Raw genomic sequence first — 18,736 nt, 5'->3', positions numbered from 1 at the left:
AATGTAAATTTTTGTCCCAAGTATGGGACTCAACATAGAAACAACTGAAATAGATATCACAAACTACAGCCATTGTGAATTTTCCATCAGAATTATTTTCCACTGAAAAATATCTTTGTTGCAAAATAATAAATTTCTGAGAAGATGGCTTCAATTTGCAGTTAGGAAAATTAACAGAACAGCTGCCTCTTCACCTTCTTGGAAAATCCTTATTGATTTCAGCTCTGCGACTTTCCCTGGGAACTGTGGAGGCAAGAGACTCTCTGTGTTACCACACCAGAGACAGGCTACGTAGTGTGGAAAAGGGCATCCAAGAAAGCCCAACTTTTGTCAGCCTTCCAAGTGGGATGAAAACATTCTTATTGCAATTCTCCTGCAACAGAGCTTTGGAAACATTTTTTTTTTTCCCCAGTGGAAAATACCAAGGTTTTACTTCTCATCCACATCCAAAACAGGCTATTTTCCAAACTACTAACACTTTTCTCGGAAATTCCATTTTCCAGAATACAAGTTCCAGATTCCAGACTATGAGATCTGTCCAAAACAACCCAGATTTCTATTTTCAGCCTGTGCCTTTACCACACTTTGCATATTCAGATTTATGCTAATAATTTTCTCTTAAAGACACATTTTTGGTACAGTGGGAACTGGTCTGGAAAAAAGAATCTGCTCCAGTATGCAGAAACAAACTTTCCTCTCAGAGTTACTATAGGTTTACACAAGACAATATTCAACAAAAATAAAATGCAACGGAGCAGAGGTTCTCCCCATATCTTTTTTGGCCTGGATGGATTTTGGCATGGTTTATTGTGTATGTTTTAACCTTACTGTCTACTTTATCGGTGGTTTTATTTAAACAGAGAACTGGGATTTACAGACTTGCTCAAAAGTCCCTCTTGACACTTTCAGAGATAAGTGATGAGTTAACTACATTAAATCCTTGCCCACTTCTCTTCCAATTTATCCTGTGTATCCTTCTCCAAGGTAGAGCACACTCGTTGCTCTTCTAGAGCACAATTTCCAGTTCAGTTTTCTACAAAAAGGAATCTGGTTCATGAGCTCCAACAACACGATGCAAATCAAAGTGCAGTGCAGTCAGATGCACCTCAGAAGCATGCTTGTGTTCTGAAATAAAATTCTAAGGTAAATGTGCTATTACACAGGCAGTGGCAAGAAGAAGCTCCTCCAAAAAAGCATTTCAAAATACTACAGTTAGGTCTTGCTCTGAACTACTTCTTGGAAGAACTTCTCTCTTACAACATCAAAGCAGCTGTGCAAACTAGCTCTCTTTCTAACTCAGCCACCTAAGTCATGTTTCCAAACTTTGGCAAAAAGTTTGGAAATAATGCAGGTCAAAAAGAGAGTCTGAGGAACAACTACATAGAGGAATCAAAATTCACAATAAATCTTATTTCAAATACATTAGGAACAGGAAGTCTGATGTGTCCACTGGTAATCAAAGTGTAAAAGAGCACTGAGAGAAGACAGGGGCATTGCAGAGAAGCTAAAAGAACTCTCTGCATCAGTGTTTGCAGAGACAGAAACTTAAAGAGATCTCCACATGGAACCCTTTTCTGTCTCTAGCTCAACCTTGAGGACATACAACTCCATAGGGAATACAACAAAAAGCTACAGCATGCTGAGTGTCCAAGTGAAGTACATGGGTTTGCTTTGTTCACTGTGTTTCCCAGTAAAAGACGACATCAAATGAAGCTAGTAGGAGCCAGGTTCAAAGCAAGTAAAAGGAGACAGTTCTTCACACAACCATGAAACTCCTTCCCAAAGGATGATGTGGGTGTCAAATGATTGCAAAGATTCAATGCGAATTAGGTTAATGAAGAAGAAATACATTAAGGATTTTTAAATACTCGGACATTACACCCAGTCCGGAAAGTTCCTTGAGCTGCAAATAGCTGAAGGTCAACTTGTCCTGTCTCATTCTTCTCCAGGCTTCTTCATAAAGTCATGGTTGGAGTCAGAATATTGGGCGAAACAAACATTTGGTTTGACCAAGTACAAGCGTTTTTTATGATTTCAGTAGATGCTGTTAATTCCTTTTCGCTTCTATCCTACATGTTGTCTTCGTATTTTGGATCCATACAAAAAAGGGGAGGATTGCTAATCTCCTTTATTGCCATCTCATTTTAGCTCTGGGAATTATTATTCCTATTTTAGCTAACACCCATCACGACTTACATAAAGCATCTGTGGTCCAAATCCTGTAAGAGGAGGAGTTCTTCATTTCTGTGAAATCAGCAGGAGCTGAGAACGCTGAGTATTTTAAAGGATCCTGGACATGTGACAGTGAATGGGATTTAAGCATCCATTAAAAGCTGCACAGAAGTGCTTTTCTGAGTCTGGGCTCTAGAAGACTACTGAGCTATGCAAGGGGGTTTACACATCATTTTATTGTCAACATATGCCTGCTCAGTTTCATCCTGCTTTATTCTCATCTGGTTTGGGGTTTTTTAAAGTTTAAGACCTGTTTCCAAACAACTGTAGAGTAATCAAATTTTAAAGCATCAAATAAGCCTTTCTCTTGGATGATAATCATCATGACCTAAAGGTTAGGTCAAGAAACAAAAATCCTCTTTTAAAGAGAGTGTTTCTTCCCACACAGAAACTAAAGGCAAAGGCTGGTTTGTATGATAACATATGTAGTTTCCATAAAAATTACATGTGGCCTCCTCTTTCAAGATTGGCCTAAACCACACCCTGGTGGTGAATCTCTTTGGATGTCTGACATAGGGGATCTAGGCTGGATGCTGTAGTTTGCGACTGTTTTCATGATATTTTTTTTTTGTTTTTTCTGTTTCTGTGTGCTAAAGCCATTTATTAAAAGTCATTTATTGCTGAGCACTGCCATTGACAGAGGATAAAAGACAACAATAAGCAAAACTCAGAGACGGCAAATGATTACTGGGAATCACTCAGAGATTATGTAGTGCTTTAAACTTCACTTACATTTATTTCTGTTTCAGAAAAAACTTGTACTTGCAAAAGGATCTAGAATACACATTTTGATGGTGGAAAGTCAAACCCCAAACTAGGCTAAAAAAGGTGACTGTAGAACAGCAGAAGAAAAGGTCTGGACCAATTCATAGCCATTTATGTTGCAGCTCTTAAAATACCAGAGTGAATTTTCTACTTAGCGCACTGTACGCAGTAGACTTGGAAAGTCCTATTGAAAAGTGAAAGCCTATTCTTCATAGAGCTCTTTATAGTACTGAAAGAATACATGAACTTCTGATCTTTAGAAAATGTATGTGCCTTATTCTTGGCCTGAAAATATATCAAAAGTAAAACAGAGGGGATTCTGGGAAACTGTCTGCAAGCTACCTTTTGCCTAAAGCCAGTTTTAAATGTCAGGATTTTTTTAGGCTACTGATTGTGCCACAGTACTTAAACACCAACAAAACATGATGCTGGTTTCTTTACATTTTTTCCAAAGTTATTAAAGTGGTACTTCTGAAAGCAAAAATAAAAGAATTCTCCCTCAGAATATGAGTTGAGCAATGACAATCCAACCAACAGATAAACATCTCCAGACAACAGAGGAGTAACAAAACCTGAAGACAACAATGAGGACTTTAAACAATCACTTTACCACTTTTGCGCAAACTCTTTGAATTCATGTTGAACTTTTGCTCCATTCCAGTACGAACTGTATCATCAGTGGTTTCAATTTGGCCTGTTGCACCTCAATTATCTTTAAAGACTTTCTCAAAAATGCAGAAAAACTGCATTTAAAAAAGGCCAATGGCACAACTAATAACTCCCTCCTTAATTCAAAGCATTTCATCTGTTGTGAAGGTCACACACTCCGGAAGCTCTACTCCAAAATTTATTTTTTATTCATAAAGAAGTTGTCTGAGTCTTGAACAAACCCAAATACAAAAGTTTGGTTTCCAGGTAATGTCTGCCACATTTGAAGTTTCCTGCATTGTCCTGGAATGTAAGAAGAAAGCATGACTGCGCTGCCCCCATTAAAACTTGAATCCAAAAACTTGTTAGAAACAACTGACTTCAAAAAAAAATCTTCTTTGCCAACACGTGCATTGAATCCTGCATTGTTAAGATGGTTGGGGAGATATTTTTGCTCTTTAGAAGTTGTTTATTACTGCTACTGTTATTATTGTTATTATTACCAACATGTTCATGCGCACAAGTATATTGCTGACTTGGATCACTTGGTTTTGATAAAACCATTTTTTTCGTTATCTCATCGGTTATCAAGAGCCCATCTAATGGGCCTGTCTCCAGTGAATCACTTTGTTTCCACTCTTCCCTCTGATGAAAGCCCGTAACTGCTGACTGCAAGAACCTCCTGTAAGAGCACACAGTACAGTAACATATGAAAATATATGGTTTTATCCAGTCTTCACATAGTACGCTTCAATATTTGTTCAGTCGCAAATATCTCTTCTAAAATGATAGCAACTGAAGCAATGGGATTTCTAAGAAACTAGAATTATATATAACATGGAAAATTCTTTCTTCTTTCTCACTGCATATGATATTCATTTACGCCAAGTAAGAACTGTGTGACAGATGACTACTGACTACATGTCTGTGAGGGGTGATCTAATCTCTGCTATCTAATCTCCAAAGCATCTGGGGGAGAGTCAACCTGCAATGTGCTGAGGGCACTAACATAATAAGGTCAGTTAAATATAGCTGTTCACACCAAAGAGTTTCCAAAAAATTTCAGAAGATGAATATTATTACATACTGCTATTCTAAAAATTCTAAACACTGTCAAAGATATTAAACACTCTTTCTGCCCCTAAACCTTTATTCCTCTTCATCCAAGAAGCCTCCCCTACAGTCACTACATCAAGTTGTTATATATTTATACACATTTATATACGTGTATATATATACGTTATATATATACACACACACATATATAACAACATATATTGTTATACATTTATATATGGCCCAGCAATTTCCAGCAGGGCATTATTAACTGTTGACTTCAAAATTACTAGCAGCGCAGTGCTTATCGGGTTGGTCTGACATGTTTTTTAACATCAACCTGCTTTACTTGCTTTCCCTCCACCAGCACAAACCAGCACTTTACCATTATTGCGCATGATGGCTGGAAAACACTTCCCTAAGATCTGCTTTTAGTCACGTATCCTCCAGCCCAGTTTTATCGTCGTCAGATCCAGCCTTTAGACAGTCAAATCAATCCCCATCGTCCCCTCCCCCCATGTGTAGTCTTTTCTTACAAGACAGTGTTTGGCATTTTAATTATCTTCTGTTTCCTTACCTAAAAACCCGGAAAGTAAGCCTTACCTGGCAATGAAAAGGGAGATAGATTGTCCTGTTCGTTTTCCTCCTCTTGGTTCACCGCAGGGATGTTCCCGTTTTCAATATTTTCATGTCTCCCATTCTGAAGTGGCTTGCTCGAGCCATTGGCAGACTGGATTAACCGCTGACGCTGCACAGTGTCAAAGAAAAAACTGACATAGTTTGGAAAATATTGACTTTGTTAAATTTGAGTTCTGCTGTCTGTCCAGCCCCAGTCACATAAGCCATGATGCTTCCCCACAAAGCCTTCCTTCCAGTCAGCAACAAACAAATCTACCTGTGGCCTACCTGCCTTCATCAGGCCTTCCACCCCAAAATTACTGGCAGGAGTCTTTCAAGCCATGATGGAGAAAGTTCTCACATCTGTTCTTCCACATCGTGTTTTAATGAGCGTGGTTATTCTGAAGCACTTCTCACTCAACAGTTCCCACTCAAACCAGCAATAGCACCATAATCCAGTGGTAACCCTCAAGACATTTCCGCACTATCAGAGTTGGTTTATGAATGACTCATTACCCAGGATCTCTCCTACTCAGGTGCAACTCCTTTCCCTCCTTCTCATCCCCATTCCTTGAGGTAAATGTAAAGGTCTTATAATTTCAAAAGCAAGATTAACTCCTGTTGCCCTTCTCCAAGTATATGATTTCATGAAGCTCATAACTGCCCCTGCAGACATGTATAAGACAGTTCTAATATGCCGTACAACAATTACAGGGATAGGTTTTAAACATCAGTGTATATACCCATTAATACACTGGAGAACATGAGACGTAACAGTAATTTCCTACTTTTATTAAAAAAAATTAATATTTTTAGTTTGTTAGATAAGATAATGCAGGGTCAATAAGTGTTCTCTTTTTCATGACAAATTGTTGCAACTTCCTAAAAGGTGCTCTGAAATGCCTTGAAAAATAAAGTAACTGCACAACACGAAAAAAATCTGAAACTAGTATTAACACACTGTAATTAAAAAGAGAGAAAACTGATATCTGAATACTTTGCAAAACTTTGGCAGTGAGAATACATAAGAACATAGATCCAAAACGCTCTGGTTTAGAGAATGCTTTTTGCAGATGTTGAACTAGCAAGCATCAGCTCTCTCTGCACATACCCATTAAGAAAGAAATTTTTTCTGATCAATAAATCGCTTTCAAAGTGGAACTTTTACAGAGTCAACTGCTGCCATGTGCCCTATCTGACCTTCTGCTCTTGACTGTACGCCACCAAGCTGACTTCCTAATAAACACCATTTTACTGTTAAATTGGACAGCTGTTAAAAATATATTAGTGCGGCTTTCTTTCATTGGGGTATTCACAATACTGTGTAGACACATAAACTGTGTTATGATGTTCAAATTCTAGGAACTTGATAAAGCTTGTATTTCCTAAACTACTGAAATTAATTTATTTGTCAAAGTAAAAACCTCTCATATTTGACATTGTAGGGAGCAAAGGATAAAATCCTGCCTTCATAGAAGCCAAGGCTGGCAGGCCAAAGATTTCACCTCAAGCTCAGAACAGTGTCACTTGGCCGATCCTGTCACTTTAGCTGTAGGACACAAAACAAGCAAAATATGGCGGTGACAATATATGAAGAGTTAACTGAAACTGTCCAGGGCAACTTCACCTCATGAAAATACTTTAGTCATTTTCATTTTGAGCTGAGGACTACTCCAAAGACTGAAGAGGTAGGCAAATATCTGATGTGATCCTGATGGGCTGCTAATATAAGAGCAGTTTTGGTTGCCCTGTCCATTATCCTTTCTTAGCTTGACCTATTTTGAAATGATCAAACCCAATTCTTCTTATTATTCTTCTTGGATAAAATCCAAATGTGCATACATAAACACTGAAACATCTTCTGGCAGGGAGATAAGGGAGTCCTTCCTTGGTGACTGCCCTCCCATTAAGACAGGCAGCACCACCAACTGGGAATCCATCTTCAAATCTGCTGTGACATAGCAGCTAGAGAAAGACATAGCTCCAGCCCATCCTTAGAAATGTGGGAGAATCTGAATTCCAGAATCACTATAAGCACAGCTCTTTGGCAACCCCTCTGCCTCACAGTCATTTATTAATTGGTTTTGTTAATGAACCTACCTCATTAATGATGAGTCGGCTTGCCATCCGCATTCTGGTGCGTGGTCCAAACCTATTTGTAATCATAATCCGTAATCCAGCTTCAGGAAACCGGTATTTGGGGGGACTGGAGCAGATGATCTCATCCACCATCACAACACTGTTTCTGCCATACTGCTGCATCCCCTTCACTAATGATCACAATGGACAGAGTTAGCTGTGGAACTGACCTTACCATGCTTCCCATCACCCAGAGTCATTCTTTTCAGGCTCAGGTGGGGGTAAATATTCATCTGAGTGCTTGAATTTACGAGTGACTTTCCTGTAATATTTCTGCAGCCTGGTAAACCTACTCATCAGTCATGCATTTGTTTAGATCACATGCCGAAAATGGCTTTCACTCTGCTAAGGTAGCCACCAACCCACTCTCAGGTGAGTGGAAGCAGCTTTTACCCAGCTGTTCATTCTGGAGTACCAGTTTTATTTCTTTATGTCCCACTACAGTTTTGTAAGCCTTCCCTTTAAAGCACTTGCACTGTGGCAGTGTAGACAGAGCTCCTGAAACCTCTAACCATTGGATCAAGGAGCTGCACATCCGGAAGTCCCTAACGTTGTGCACACTCCTTTTGGAAATCTTCACTTTACCTTCAGAGAATATTATCAATATCTCCAACAAGACAAGATTTGAAACGATGAAAAACAATTGTCAGGAACAAATGTCTATTGTAAGTAAGCCTTTGTTAATATAAAGGAACTTGTACCAAGGTTAGGAGTTTTCTTCTACAGTGTTAAGAACACAGAGAGACAAAATTACATTGGGAATCAACACAAATACAGGCAAAGACTTTAAGAGCTCAACAACAAACCAATATTCTCACAAATGCTACAGACTACACATAGCAAGCAGAGCAAGGCTCAGCAGACAGGAGACATACCCATGTGGTGTTAGAAAGCAGGGCAGGAAATATGCATATGACTGTAATAAGTATTAATTATCACATGTAATAATACATATGGGGAAAAAAACCCAATAAAATTATTTGCTGCTTGTTTTCTGCTTTGCTTAGCTTGGCTTCACCCTCCCAGTCCCCTTTTGCATTAAGTTACTTACATTAAGAAGAGGAAGAGAATTTAGGAGGTAGAAGTGGAAGAAAATTATTAGTACATGGTTCCAGTCAGGAAGCAAAGGAAATCTAAGAAAGCATTCAACTCAAACAAAGGAATTAAAATGGACCTGTTCTACACACACATAAATCTATAGTGCAATTTTTTTTGCATTGATACTGTGTTGAAATATTTTTGAAATATTTTCAGGAAGAAGACTGGATCCATGCGTGCAATGTAACTCTCATCATGCAAAAAAGGCTTTGGTAACATCTTCTAACAGATCTGAAGTTGAAGAAATATAATCTGACATTATCACACAACAAGAAAAACCTAGCAAGCCTGTAAATCACCAGTAAACAGCTATATTTTTATCCTTTAGCATTTGAGTGTCTTGCTTTGTTTCACTACAATGAATTTGTAATGAGTACACTGGGGTCACCTGAAGTGTCATAAAGGGATCTTCGGTTTCGCAAAGAAATATGCCTTATTCAAAGAACCCACTCTGTAGTCTTGTCTTGCAACTTAATATCTCTAACCAAGAATAGAACTCTAGTAATTTTGCATTTGGTAAACATAAAAGAGCAATTGTCCTCCCCCTGCCCCGACATCTGAAACAAATTAACCTTGCTGAGTACTGCAGTTGATGGTGCAAGTAAGGAGCACATCCATTCCAATGACTCTTACGGTTGGAGCGTAGCAGCTTTTCTGTGAAACAATATATTACCAGAAAAGCTTCCTAGAAACCAGTCCTCCCAGAAGAGGCTACCTAGGAACCAACCCTAGAGAAGAGGACTCAACCACAGTAGCTTAATATTTGCTTCGGTTAGACAAAGAAAAAGAAGCGTTTGACAGCAACCCTGGTAAGGCAAAAAGGCCAGATATCTTTTTACAGTCTCATAGATTAACTGCTCTCAACTGAGTTTCTCCAGTGAAATCTCCAAAGAGCTATCTTACACTGTGATGCAAAAGAAGGAAGCACTGCAGTCACTCTGGAATTGTTTCTAAGAGCACTAAGGAGACAGTAACCAAACATACTGAGCTTTGATGAAATACCATGATAAAAGACTCAGCGCTGATGTAGAATACATCACTGTAAATATATATATATAACTAACTGCAGCTGTTTTAACTTACTGCAGCACATTGCTCTTATACTTTCATAACAGCTCTTCAGTCTCACTCCCTATGCCCACGAACATACACACCTTGGCCCCATATGGCACAAACATGGTCCACCTAAAAATCGCAGAAGGGCTTTTCATAAATGTGAGACAGAGAAAAGAGTTTTTTGCTTCTACTTTGTGATATTCCATAGAAAAATATCTTCTGAGAATGGCTTTTCCTTTTAACAAACTACCTGAACTACCTGCTCACTGCAAAAGGTCATCACCAACGACCCTGTCAAAATCAACAGAAAGCTCCTTGCTGACTTCAGCTGACTCCTGATCAGACCCTCAGAAACCCACTTTTTTCAAGTTTCTGGTTTTAGGCAGGAATCGAACCATGCCACCTGGTGGAAATATGGGTCAACATAATAAAAGCCACGGGCAGTGAGCCACATGTTTTTACTTTTAAAATAGGAGCATTCTTCACAAAGAACAAATATTTTGCCTTTACCTCTGTGTGTAGAACTTGTCCTTGAAATTGAATTATGGCGAAAAGCTCTTCTTTTTCTCTCTGAAACTTCAGTAATGGAAGCTTTTATATTGTACCATTTGAAGCTCTTAAAAGTAATAAAACTTAGAAGCATAAGAGAGAGCTGTGCAGCAGGTGAACCCCCCCCCCCGCCCTTTTATCTGCACCTTGAGCAACAGACTAACCATCCCTGGTAGGAAGAAAGTTCTTCACCCAAAGCAACTGTTCTTTTTTGGGAAGTAACCAGACTTTCCTCCTGTGGAAAACCAGACTAAGGTTAGACCTACACCTTAGTGAAGCCAAGGGAGGTTTTTTGGTGGATCCTGAAACTTGCTAAACACTGGCTGGAGGTGAGGCAGAGTCCAGCTCTAGTTCTCTCACTGCTACTACCAGCGCTCCTGTTTCTGAAAGCTGCTGCTGGAGAAGGTGCAGCTCAGCTTGTGAAGCCAGCCAAGTGTCAACTAACAGCGAGCCACTGATAGGTCATGGCATATTTTGACTCAACAGGAGGCAGATGCAACAGGCAGCCATGTGATGGTTTTCTAGGGCACCTTCCTGACACATAAAGCACCCATCTACAAAGCAGTTAGGCTAACACTGCCACCCTCCTCTCCCACTGCTCACGTCAAACCCTGTCACCTCCTGAATCTGTTCTTCGTCTCCTCCCTCATCCCAGGTAGGTTTGCCTGTGATAATAGCTACACTTTCACACTTTGAACAATGGTCCCTCCAACACAGCGCATATTTGTGTAATGGGTGCCAGAAAAGGCAAAGGGGATCTGACTGAAACTGCAGTCACAGTGCATCTTCGAGGGAAAACAGAGAAAAAAATCTGCTGTGGACAGATGCTAGTAGAGACACCATTCTCAAGACTCCAGGTTTTTATTAGCTTTCTTGCTCCTTTTCCTAAAAGATCTGCATGTTCTTCACAAGCATTAAATAACCTTCACATTTCCTGAAAAGGAAACAGGTGGACAGGCAAGCACTCTGTGCTATCGTCCCTTCACCACAGTGCCTAGACAGGAGAGCATGCAGGGAGATGACATCAGAATGCAAGAAATACCTCAGAAGTAAAAACCACTAACATCTGTGTTCTTTCACTGGATCACCCATTTCCTGTGTCCCCACTTGAATACATAAGTAACGTAAGCCCTGGGAGATACCCTCTGAACCTTGCATGTACGTACCTCCGCATCCAAGTGACAGACTTCACTATATCATAGTCAACGTTCACAAAAATTCATTGTAAAATGAGATCAAAGTATTTCAAAGACATCTTCATTTAGTTATGCTACAATGTCCTGTGTGAAGTAATTTTAAATCTCTATTAAACTATGTCTAAACACCATATCTCAGAGACCAGAGTATCCATGTGCTGTCATTGCATAAACCTGTAATAAGTGACAGTATCTACCTTGAAGAGATCCCAGCCTAAACACTAAGAGCAGAAAAGAGCGGGCTTCTCTGAGTCTGCTCTAAATTCCTGTTTGCCACTATTTGTTATCACACGAGTACCTTTCCAAATGCTACCTACATTGCTGCCGAGCTCAGTCTCCCACAATGGGAGATCTTTGGAAAGAACAAAGCAAGGAGACCTCGCTCATTAAGAGCGGCCCAAGAGCTCACTAGATTATATGGTTTGCGCTTTGAAGGTAGGAATGCTTTTGCTCTACAGAGAAAAGAGGGAACGAAAGAGAAGAAGGTAAGATAATAATAAAAACAGGCTTACAAAAAAGCCAAAAATACCCAGGTATATTTTCTTACCTGCAGTACCAGAAGCTGGGTATCATCTTCTTCCCCTTTATGACAAAGACACAGACAGCAAAGAACCTGCATTTCTCAATTTTACATATGTGCTTGGCAAAGTATGCAGAGCTATTTAGGAATGTCAAAGCCAGTCTTCTGAGGATCTGAACTCAACACGTAATCCCTCTTGCCCACTGATCTGCCCATGTCCTTTCCTTCAACACCCAAGTCTCAGCTTCTAGTTCCAATCTAATTTTTGAAGTGAAAATTACCTTCTTCCTGGCAAAAAAAAAAATATTTCTTTCACAGTGTTGTAGCTTGTCATTGAACAGGAGATCAAAAGGGAGCAAAATTGCCAATGTGCAAAGCAGCTTGTTTTCAAAATATCAAAAAAAATTTTTGATTGTTTTGTTTTTTCATCTGGCAGTCTGACTGCTGAACTGTCAAGTAAACCCAATAAAAATTCCTGCTTACGATTGAACAGTAACACTGTTTTGATGGCATTAAAGAAATAGGATATCCTGTGAACTACTTTTTTTCCAAGTCCTGTCTGCTCAGCCTTACCTTTCCATAGTAATGGAATGGACGGGTCATCACAACTAGAGGTATAACATTTATTACCATCTTCCAGCTCATTGTTGACTGTGTCACCATTTCCTACATTCTTGCTTTTAAGGCTGAAGAAATTTTGCATCCTCACATTGTACCTGAAAGTGCAAAGGAAAGGTTTGAAAAAGTTGGATTGTCGCATTTCCTCGTCAAACTTTTAAGCATCTGAGAACAACTTATGCAGGCAAGCAGTAAAGCCTAGATGCGTGTTCTCTGACAACTAATAGGAAGTCAAGAGAAAGGACCATCCAATTCAGTGGCAAGCTGATAGGAAAGCAAGGGCTGCACCTATCTCTCATGAGATACAGCAAATTGCAAAAAGACACTAGAGCAGCTTTAGTGAAGGCAAAACACTGGAGCTGTGGATTTTAGAGCCAGGACATTCAATATACAACCGCTTCTTTCCTCCTGCATCAGCTCGCAGTTCACCTCACTGTTTCTCTCAGTACTGTGTTCCCCATGGCAGGTGCTCGAGCATTTCTGGGACTGCTGACCATACCCTTCTAAAGAAAGAACGCGTCTATTTTAGCACTAGGGTGTGATCCAAGAGGGCTATCAATGAACTCTCTTAAGACCTGATGTAGGAGAAAACAGAGGGTGAAGTTCCACAAAAGGTAATTTGTGAGGGGAGGGCACCAAGAGACAAGTCTAAGCAACTTATGGGAATGGACTCATGGACCCTAGAAGTAAAAGTTGGACCTCTGACTCTCCTGTCAGAGGCAGTGACACTACAGAAGGATGTCGACATACAATCTGGTATGAGATGGTCTGAAGATCAGTACATGCTTAGTAGTCTAACGTCCCTTGACTTTGTTCTCCAGAGATTACAAAATATGTGTAATAACTGACATGCTGTGTGCTTACAATCCAGAGTACCTAGTGGACTTTTTCATGTATCTCTCTATAAATGACTTTCAACTATTTCTGAAATCTACTTTACCCTCAGCGCACTATGAGAAGGATGCACAAAAATATTTGCTGTTGACTGAGCACAAACCTAGAGCGAAACTGATTAACCATTAAAAAAGCAAGGGATCTTACACAGCAACGTCACTGGCTGTGTTGTCCTTGGCAGGCAGGCCGAGGACAAAACCACACCAAAGGAACGACAGTCAATTAACACCTAAAAGGGCATATGGAGAAGAAATGCACTTACTTCATGATAAGTATGTAGAATGAATACATAATGATGAGTACAAGGCTTTCCCACCTCAAAGAGACAAAAAAAAAGTATTAAAAGGCCATTCAAACAGCTGCATGTTTTACAGGTTTTATGTAGGAGTGTGCATTAAACATCTAGTACAAGTCACGTTTGTGTACACAGAATTCACATCATTAAGATTAGATGGTGTCTCAGCAGAATGTTCCAATAAACATGCAAATAAAATGTAATGCATATATTTCAGAAATGTGCTATGCAGACTGAAACCACAGCTACCCTCTGAGGATCATAATGCCTTTTGTCATTTCAGGGCCAAAGCACAGGCCAGGCACTTTGAGAGGACTCTTTTAGAAGATGCTTATCACTGGGGTCTCACTTTGGACTGTTCTCTGGGACACTCAACACCCCCATAAATGTTAACAGCCAGAATCAGAGCAGAACTTTGGTTCTGCACATGTGAGTCTTCGGGCCTTACAGAATAGCCTATTTACTTCATTAATGTTTCCAGGTTCTTAAATTTTCTTTTAGTTTTCCCTGGTCCTCACAAAAAAATATAACGAAAGATAGGATTCCCTAGGTATCAAATTCAGCTCATCCTCCCAGTGTGTATGAATGAAAGCTAATTAGACTGCAACTCCATTTAGTGATCAGTCTCATGGCAAATACAGGACTGCAGGGAATAGTTCACACAACTTACCACTCTATTTTCTCATCATATATAAACTAGAAGAAGGAGGAAAAAAAGAAAAGAGAAACACATAAATTGACAATTTCTCTGATCTATCTTGAAAAGCAGACAAATTTATTGAATAAGTATCAGTCATATCTAGCCAGAAGTTACTCAAGTTTTGACCTTTTCTAACCAGAACTTTCACTGTACGGACTGTCCCCCTCACAAGCGGAAACCTTGTGAACAAGGCTTGGATCCCCCTCAGTGATTGTTATAAATACTATTTTTTAAAACAGTGTGAGCATGTGAAAGACAGACAGATATGCACACACGTACCCACACGCTGTGCTGTGTAAACGACAGCAAAGCCATGTATTCTGAAGAGACCAAACTCAGTCTTTTTAATAGCTAGACTAGTTTTAGCTGCCATTTTACTTCTGCTCTTAGGCCAAGCGGTTATACGTGTTTTACTCCACCCTGGGTAACACCTGTAACTAAATGGGCAGCTCGCGATCCGTATTTATTACAAAACAAAGGGAATTCTTCTCCTCCTTGCCACCAGACATGGTAAATGTGTACATTCAGGAACTACTACACTGCTCTAGCGATATCTCACCTGTGCTCTGTTTAGAAAAATTTACCCAGAGTCTGTGAAAAATTACTGCATAGAAGAAACAGCCACCTTCCCTAGTTAAAACAGAGGTGCAGCTAAAAATTTTTCACCTCCACAATGAGCAGTCCCCTAGGTCAGAAGAGAGTGCTACTGTGAAGGAGTAGCCTGCTCATTTGCAGAACTTTACAGACTGCAGGTAAAAAATGAATGGACATTGGTGGCTGTGATGGACACATATTCTGTGGGGCTGCAGGAAGTTCTTCTATTTGGGACATATTGTGGATCTGAGCCCTCACTTCCAGATGTCACTAGAACTAGCTAGGAAAATAATTGTTTACCAGTGTGTATCAATGGCTAGAAGGCTGGTCCTCCAGAAATTCAAGCAACGAAACACATTTGATAAGACAACTACTTACAACAATAAGTATGATGACAGATATTGTGTAGTACACAGAGTCCCGGAAGACAGCCCATTGGGTGAGACAAACCACCTGCAAAATATTACACCTTCAGCCACAAAAATATGCAATTTTAAAGACAAAACAAAGGACTCTATCTTGCAAACACTTGACTGTGTGAGCAGAATTATTATTAGCAACGATTCTGGAACCAATTGCAGTTTTATGCTAACAGGAAGACATATCAGTCTGTTAGACAATGCATCTATAATAACCACAGTAATAAAAATCATATAGAAATTTCCATTAATGAAACACATTTCTTACTAATGATATTTTAATTGGTCATGATTTCAATTATAAAGTACAATTCATTGTACTGCAGCAAACCAGCGGCTCCCACTTCATTATATTTGTAGATATATCGGACTTAATACCTGAAAAAAATATGATAAACAGTCTAACCATCTACTGAGTAGATGAGGCAAATCTCATGCTTGTGTCCCAAATTCTTTGATTGTCATCAGTACCAAGAAGGATTAGCAGATGCCACTGATGAGTTGACTGTGAACGCAGTATTGTATGAAGAGGAACCAGTTTCCTCTGTATGCTACGTGTTCAGAGTGCTGAAAATACAGCTGAACTTTTTGGAAACATTTGCTATTTCTAAAGCATTTGTAAATTCTTTCTAACATTTGACATTTTTCACAACGCCAGCTCATTATTTTTTTTACTAGTACTCCCTTTTTTTTTTTTAATATTTGCTTATGGAAACCCCTAAATCATAAGCGAATGAACTCCATAAAGATAAGTATCTTACGAACCTGTCCTGCAAATATTCCACAGACACCAACAATGCAGAGGATGTTGAAAACTGCTGAACCGACAATGGTCCCTACTCCTACATCTCCATGAGTGATAAATACACCTGCAGAGGGAGCAAAGCATGCATTATCATCTCTGTCACTTCATAGTAGGTCACAGACAATTACATAAAACGTGTACTACCTGAGAACAAGAAATTGTTTAAAAGTTTAACCAAAACATGTTTCATAATAAATGCTCACTTCTCCATGGAATAGAGAATGTGCTTTTAGTCTAGCTAGCAGCTCCTCATTTTTGACTTAACATCTTTACGCATATATTTTTATTAAAACTAAATTATTTCTTAGCTAGTTAGTTCAACAGGAAGTCCTGTATTTCACAGCTTCATTGTTAGTGGTGCAGTAATCCGTTCAAATGAGTAGAAAATGTCTCCAGTCATATCAGGAGCATGAAATTTATTTCAAACAGTATAATAAAGCACAGAAAACTCTCTCCCAGGTGTTTAATATTGAGTGTTTTCTTCCTTGCAATGTCTCATGGGAGTAAGAGATTCTTCCCTCAAAAAAATGGCAGCCTCTTTGGGTGCTGTAATGTGTGTCTTCTGACTCGAACAGACAACAGGATTCAGAATTAACCTGTTCAAGTACCAACTTTAAGATTTCCCTTAGTACTAAACCCACCTATGCCTCAGATCTACCTGTAACATAATTGTATCAGAATGACAAAAATTAATGGCTGGAGTGGACCTCCAGGGCATATCTAATGTAATCTTCAGCGCTGAGCAGAACCAGAGATAAAACGCACTACAGAGCTGTATCTACTTGTAATTTAAATCTTTAGCTAAAGGAGCCTTTAAAGGCTTACACTCACTGCTTTTTAGTAAGTTGGACGTGAGGTTATAGTGCATTTCTTTACACTGTATTTCCCTAAAGTTTGTAAAAATGACAGTCGGGATAGTAGCAAAAAAGCCTACTAAGGATTTACTAAAGACTACATCCTGGGTTGCACCAAAAGAAGTGTGGCCAGTCAGTTGAGGGAGATGATTCTCCACTTTCATGAGACCCTCACCTGGAGTACTGTGTCCAGCTCTGCAGCCCTCAGCACAAGAAGGACATGGACCTTTTGGAGCAGGTGCAAAGGAGGCCACAGAGATGATCAGAGCACCTCTCCTATGAGGACAGGCTGAGAGAGCTGGGGTTGTTCAGCCTGCAGAAGTGAAGGCTCTAGGGAGACCTTATTGTGGCCTTTCAGTATTTAAAGGGGGCCTACAGGAAAGATGGGGACAGACTTTTTAGCAGGGCCTGTTGGGATAGGACAAGCGGTAACGGCTTTAAACTAAAGAGGGTAGATTTAGACTACATATAGGGAAGAAATTTTTTACACTGAGGGCGGTCAAACACCGGCCCAGGTTGCCCAGAGAGGTGGGAGATGCCCCATCCCTAGAAACATTCCAGGTCAGGTTGGACGGGGCTCTGAGCAACCTGATCTAGTTGAAGATGTCCCTGCTCATGGCAGGGTTGTTGGATTAGATGACCCTTTGAAGGTCCCTTCCAACCCAAACTACTCTAAGATTCTGTAATTCTATGAAATTTGCTGTTTTCCTCCTTCTCTATCAGAGTAATCCTGTGTCCTTTTTTCTCTTAATAGGTACTGTTGTTGCCATTTAGAGCTCCTCTCTACAATAATCTTTAATATTTCAGAGATGACTTCAAATAATTCTCTAAGTAATGTACACCATGTCTGTCTGGCTTTAACAGATCTGACTTACCTATACGTTAATTTGTTCTTTTCCCATGTTCCCTGTTCTCCTACTTCCTTACTAAAATTAATTCCCTTTATTTGTGACGAAAGAAGCCAAAGAGGCATCAAGTATCTCAAATTCTTTCTCAGGGGACTGCAATAAATCTCTTCTTTGACTTCCTATGTTCAGAATCAGCCATTCCTCTCTGTGTTTTGAGAGGAGATTCACAGTTTCATGAGATATTTTGAGTAGTTAATTATACCATGAACCACAGACTCGCTGACAGCTGCAATTGCTGATTATAAATTGACAGAAGAATGGTAGCACTTTTGGATACCTCTGCTTGATCTGCTGCTGATTTCTTAACAGCAGATCTCATAAAAGCTAGTGTGTGGGCTCCGTACCTATAACAGATGCAAACAGTTCTGGAGTGGAGCTCCCTGCTGCCATGAATGTGGCTCCAGCAACATCTTCACTCAAATGTAGTTTCTGGAAGAAAAGCATCGATAATTTCAGCACTGCTACTGTATTTACATTGCACTGTTCTACAGTTGCAAAGACAGAATCTCTTCATTTTCTAGCTGCAGTGCTGTTAAAGGATGAACAGTCACTACAATACAAAATCAGACACTGCCTTTTGAGAAGGCAAATATACTTAGGGCCAGTAAAATGTTTACACCCTGACTCAGTGAAGTGTCAGATAAAACTGCCTACTTATATATATAACTGAATAGCCAACTGTGGCTTACATGTAGCCGATTAGAGAAAAGATCTCTGCAGATTCAAAAAGATTGTATACATCTCAAATTGTTTTCATTAATTTACTTTTGGA

At 39.6% G+C, this 18,736-nt stretch overlaps 1 protein-coding gene across 1 annotated transcript in view; it reads right to left on the bottom strand.

Moving 5' to 3' along the window:
* LOC134514831 (ras and Rab interactor 3-like) overlaps positions 1 to 18,736 on the bottom strand; it is a 173,052-nt gene that overhangs the window by 93,905 nt on the left and 60,411 nt on the right. Inside the window, exons 5-12 of the mRNA XM_063333147.1 lie at positions 18,309 to 18,393; positions 16,163 to 16,266; positions 15,357 to 15,431; positions 14,355 to 14,380; positions 13,652 to 13,705; positions 12,451 to 12,593; positions 7,420 to 7,589; positions 5,305 to 5,449 (exon numbers count right to left, since the gene is read on the bottom strand). Coding sequence (XP_063189217.1) covers positions 5,305 to 5,449; positions 7,420 to 7,589; positions 12,451 to 12,593; positions 13,652 to 13,705; positions 14,355 to 14,380; positions 15,357 to 15,431; positions 16,163 to 16,266; positions 18,309 to 18,393 — 802 coding nt within the window. The remainder of the gene's footprint in view (positions 1 to 5,304; positions 5,450 to 7,419; positions 7,590 to 12,450; positions 12,594 to 13,651; positions 13,706 to 14,354; positions 14,381 to 15,356; positions 15,432 to 16,162; positions 16,267 to 18,308; positions 18,394 to 18,736) is intronic.

The sequence above is a fragment of the Chroicocephalus ridibundus genome, chromosome 4 (genome assembly GCF_963924245.1).
Source record: "Chroicocephalus ridibundus chromosome 4, bChrRid1.1, whole genome shotgun sequence".
NCBI classification, from domain to species: domain Eukaryota; kingdom Metazoa; phylum Chordata; class Aves; order Charadriiformes; family Laridae; genus Chroicocephalus; species Chroicocephalus ridibundus.
The sequence above is the reverse complement of the archived record's forward strand: the minus strand, read 5'-3'. Positions and strand labels throughout refer to the sequence as shown.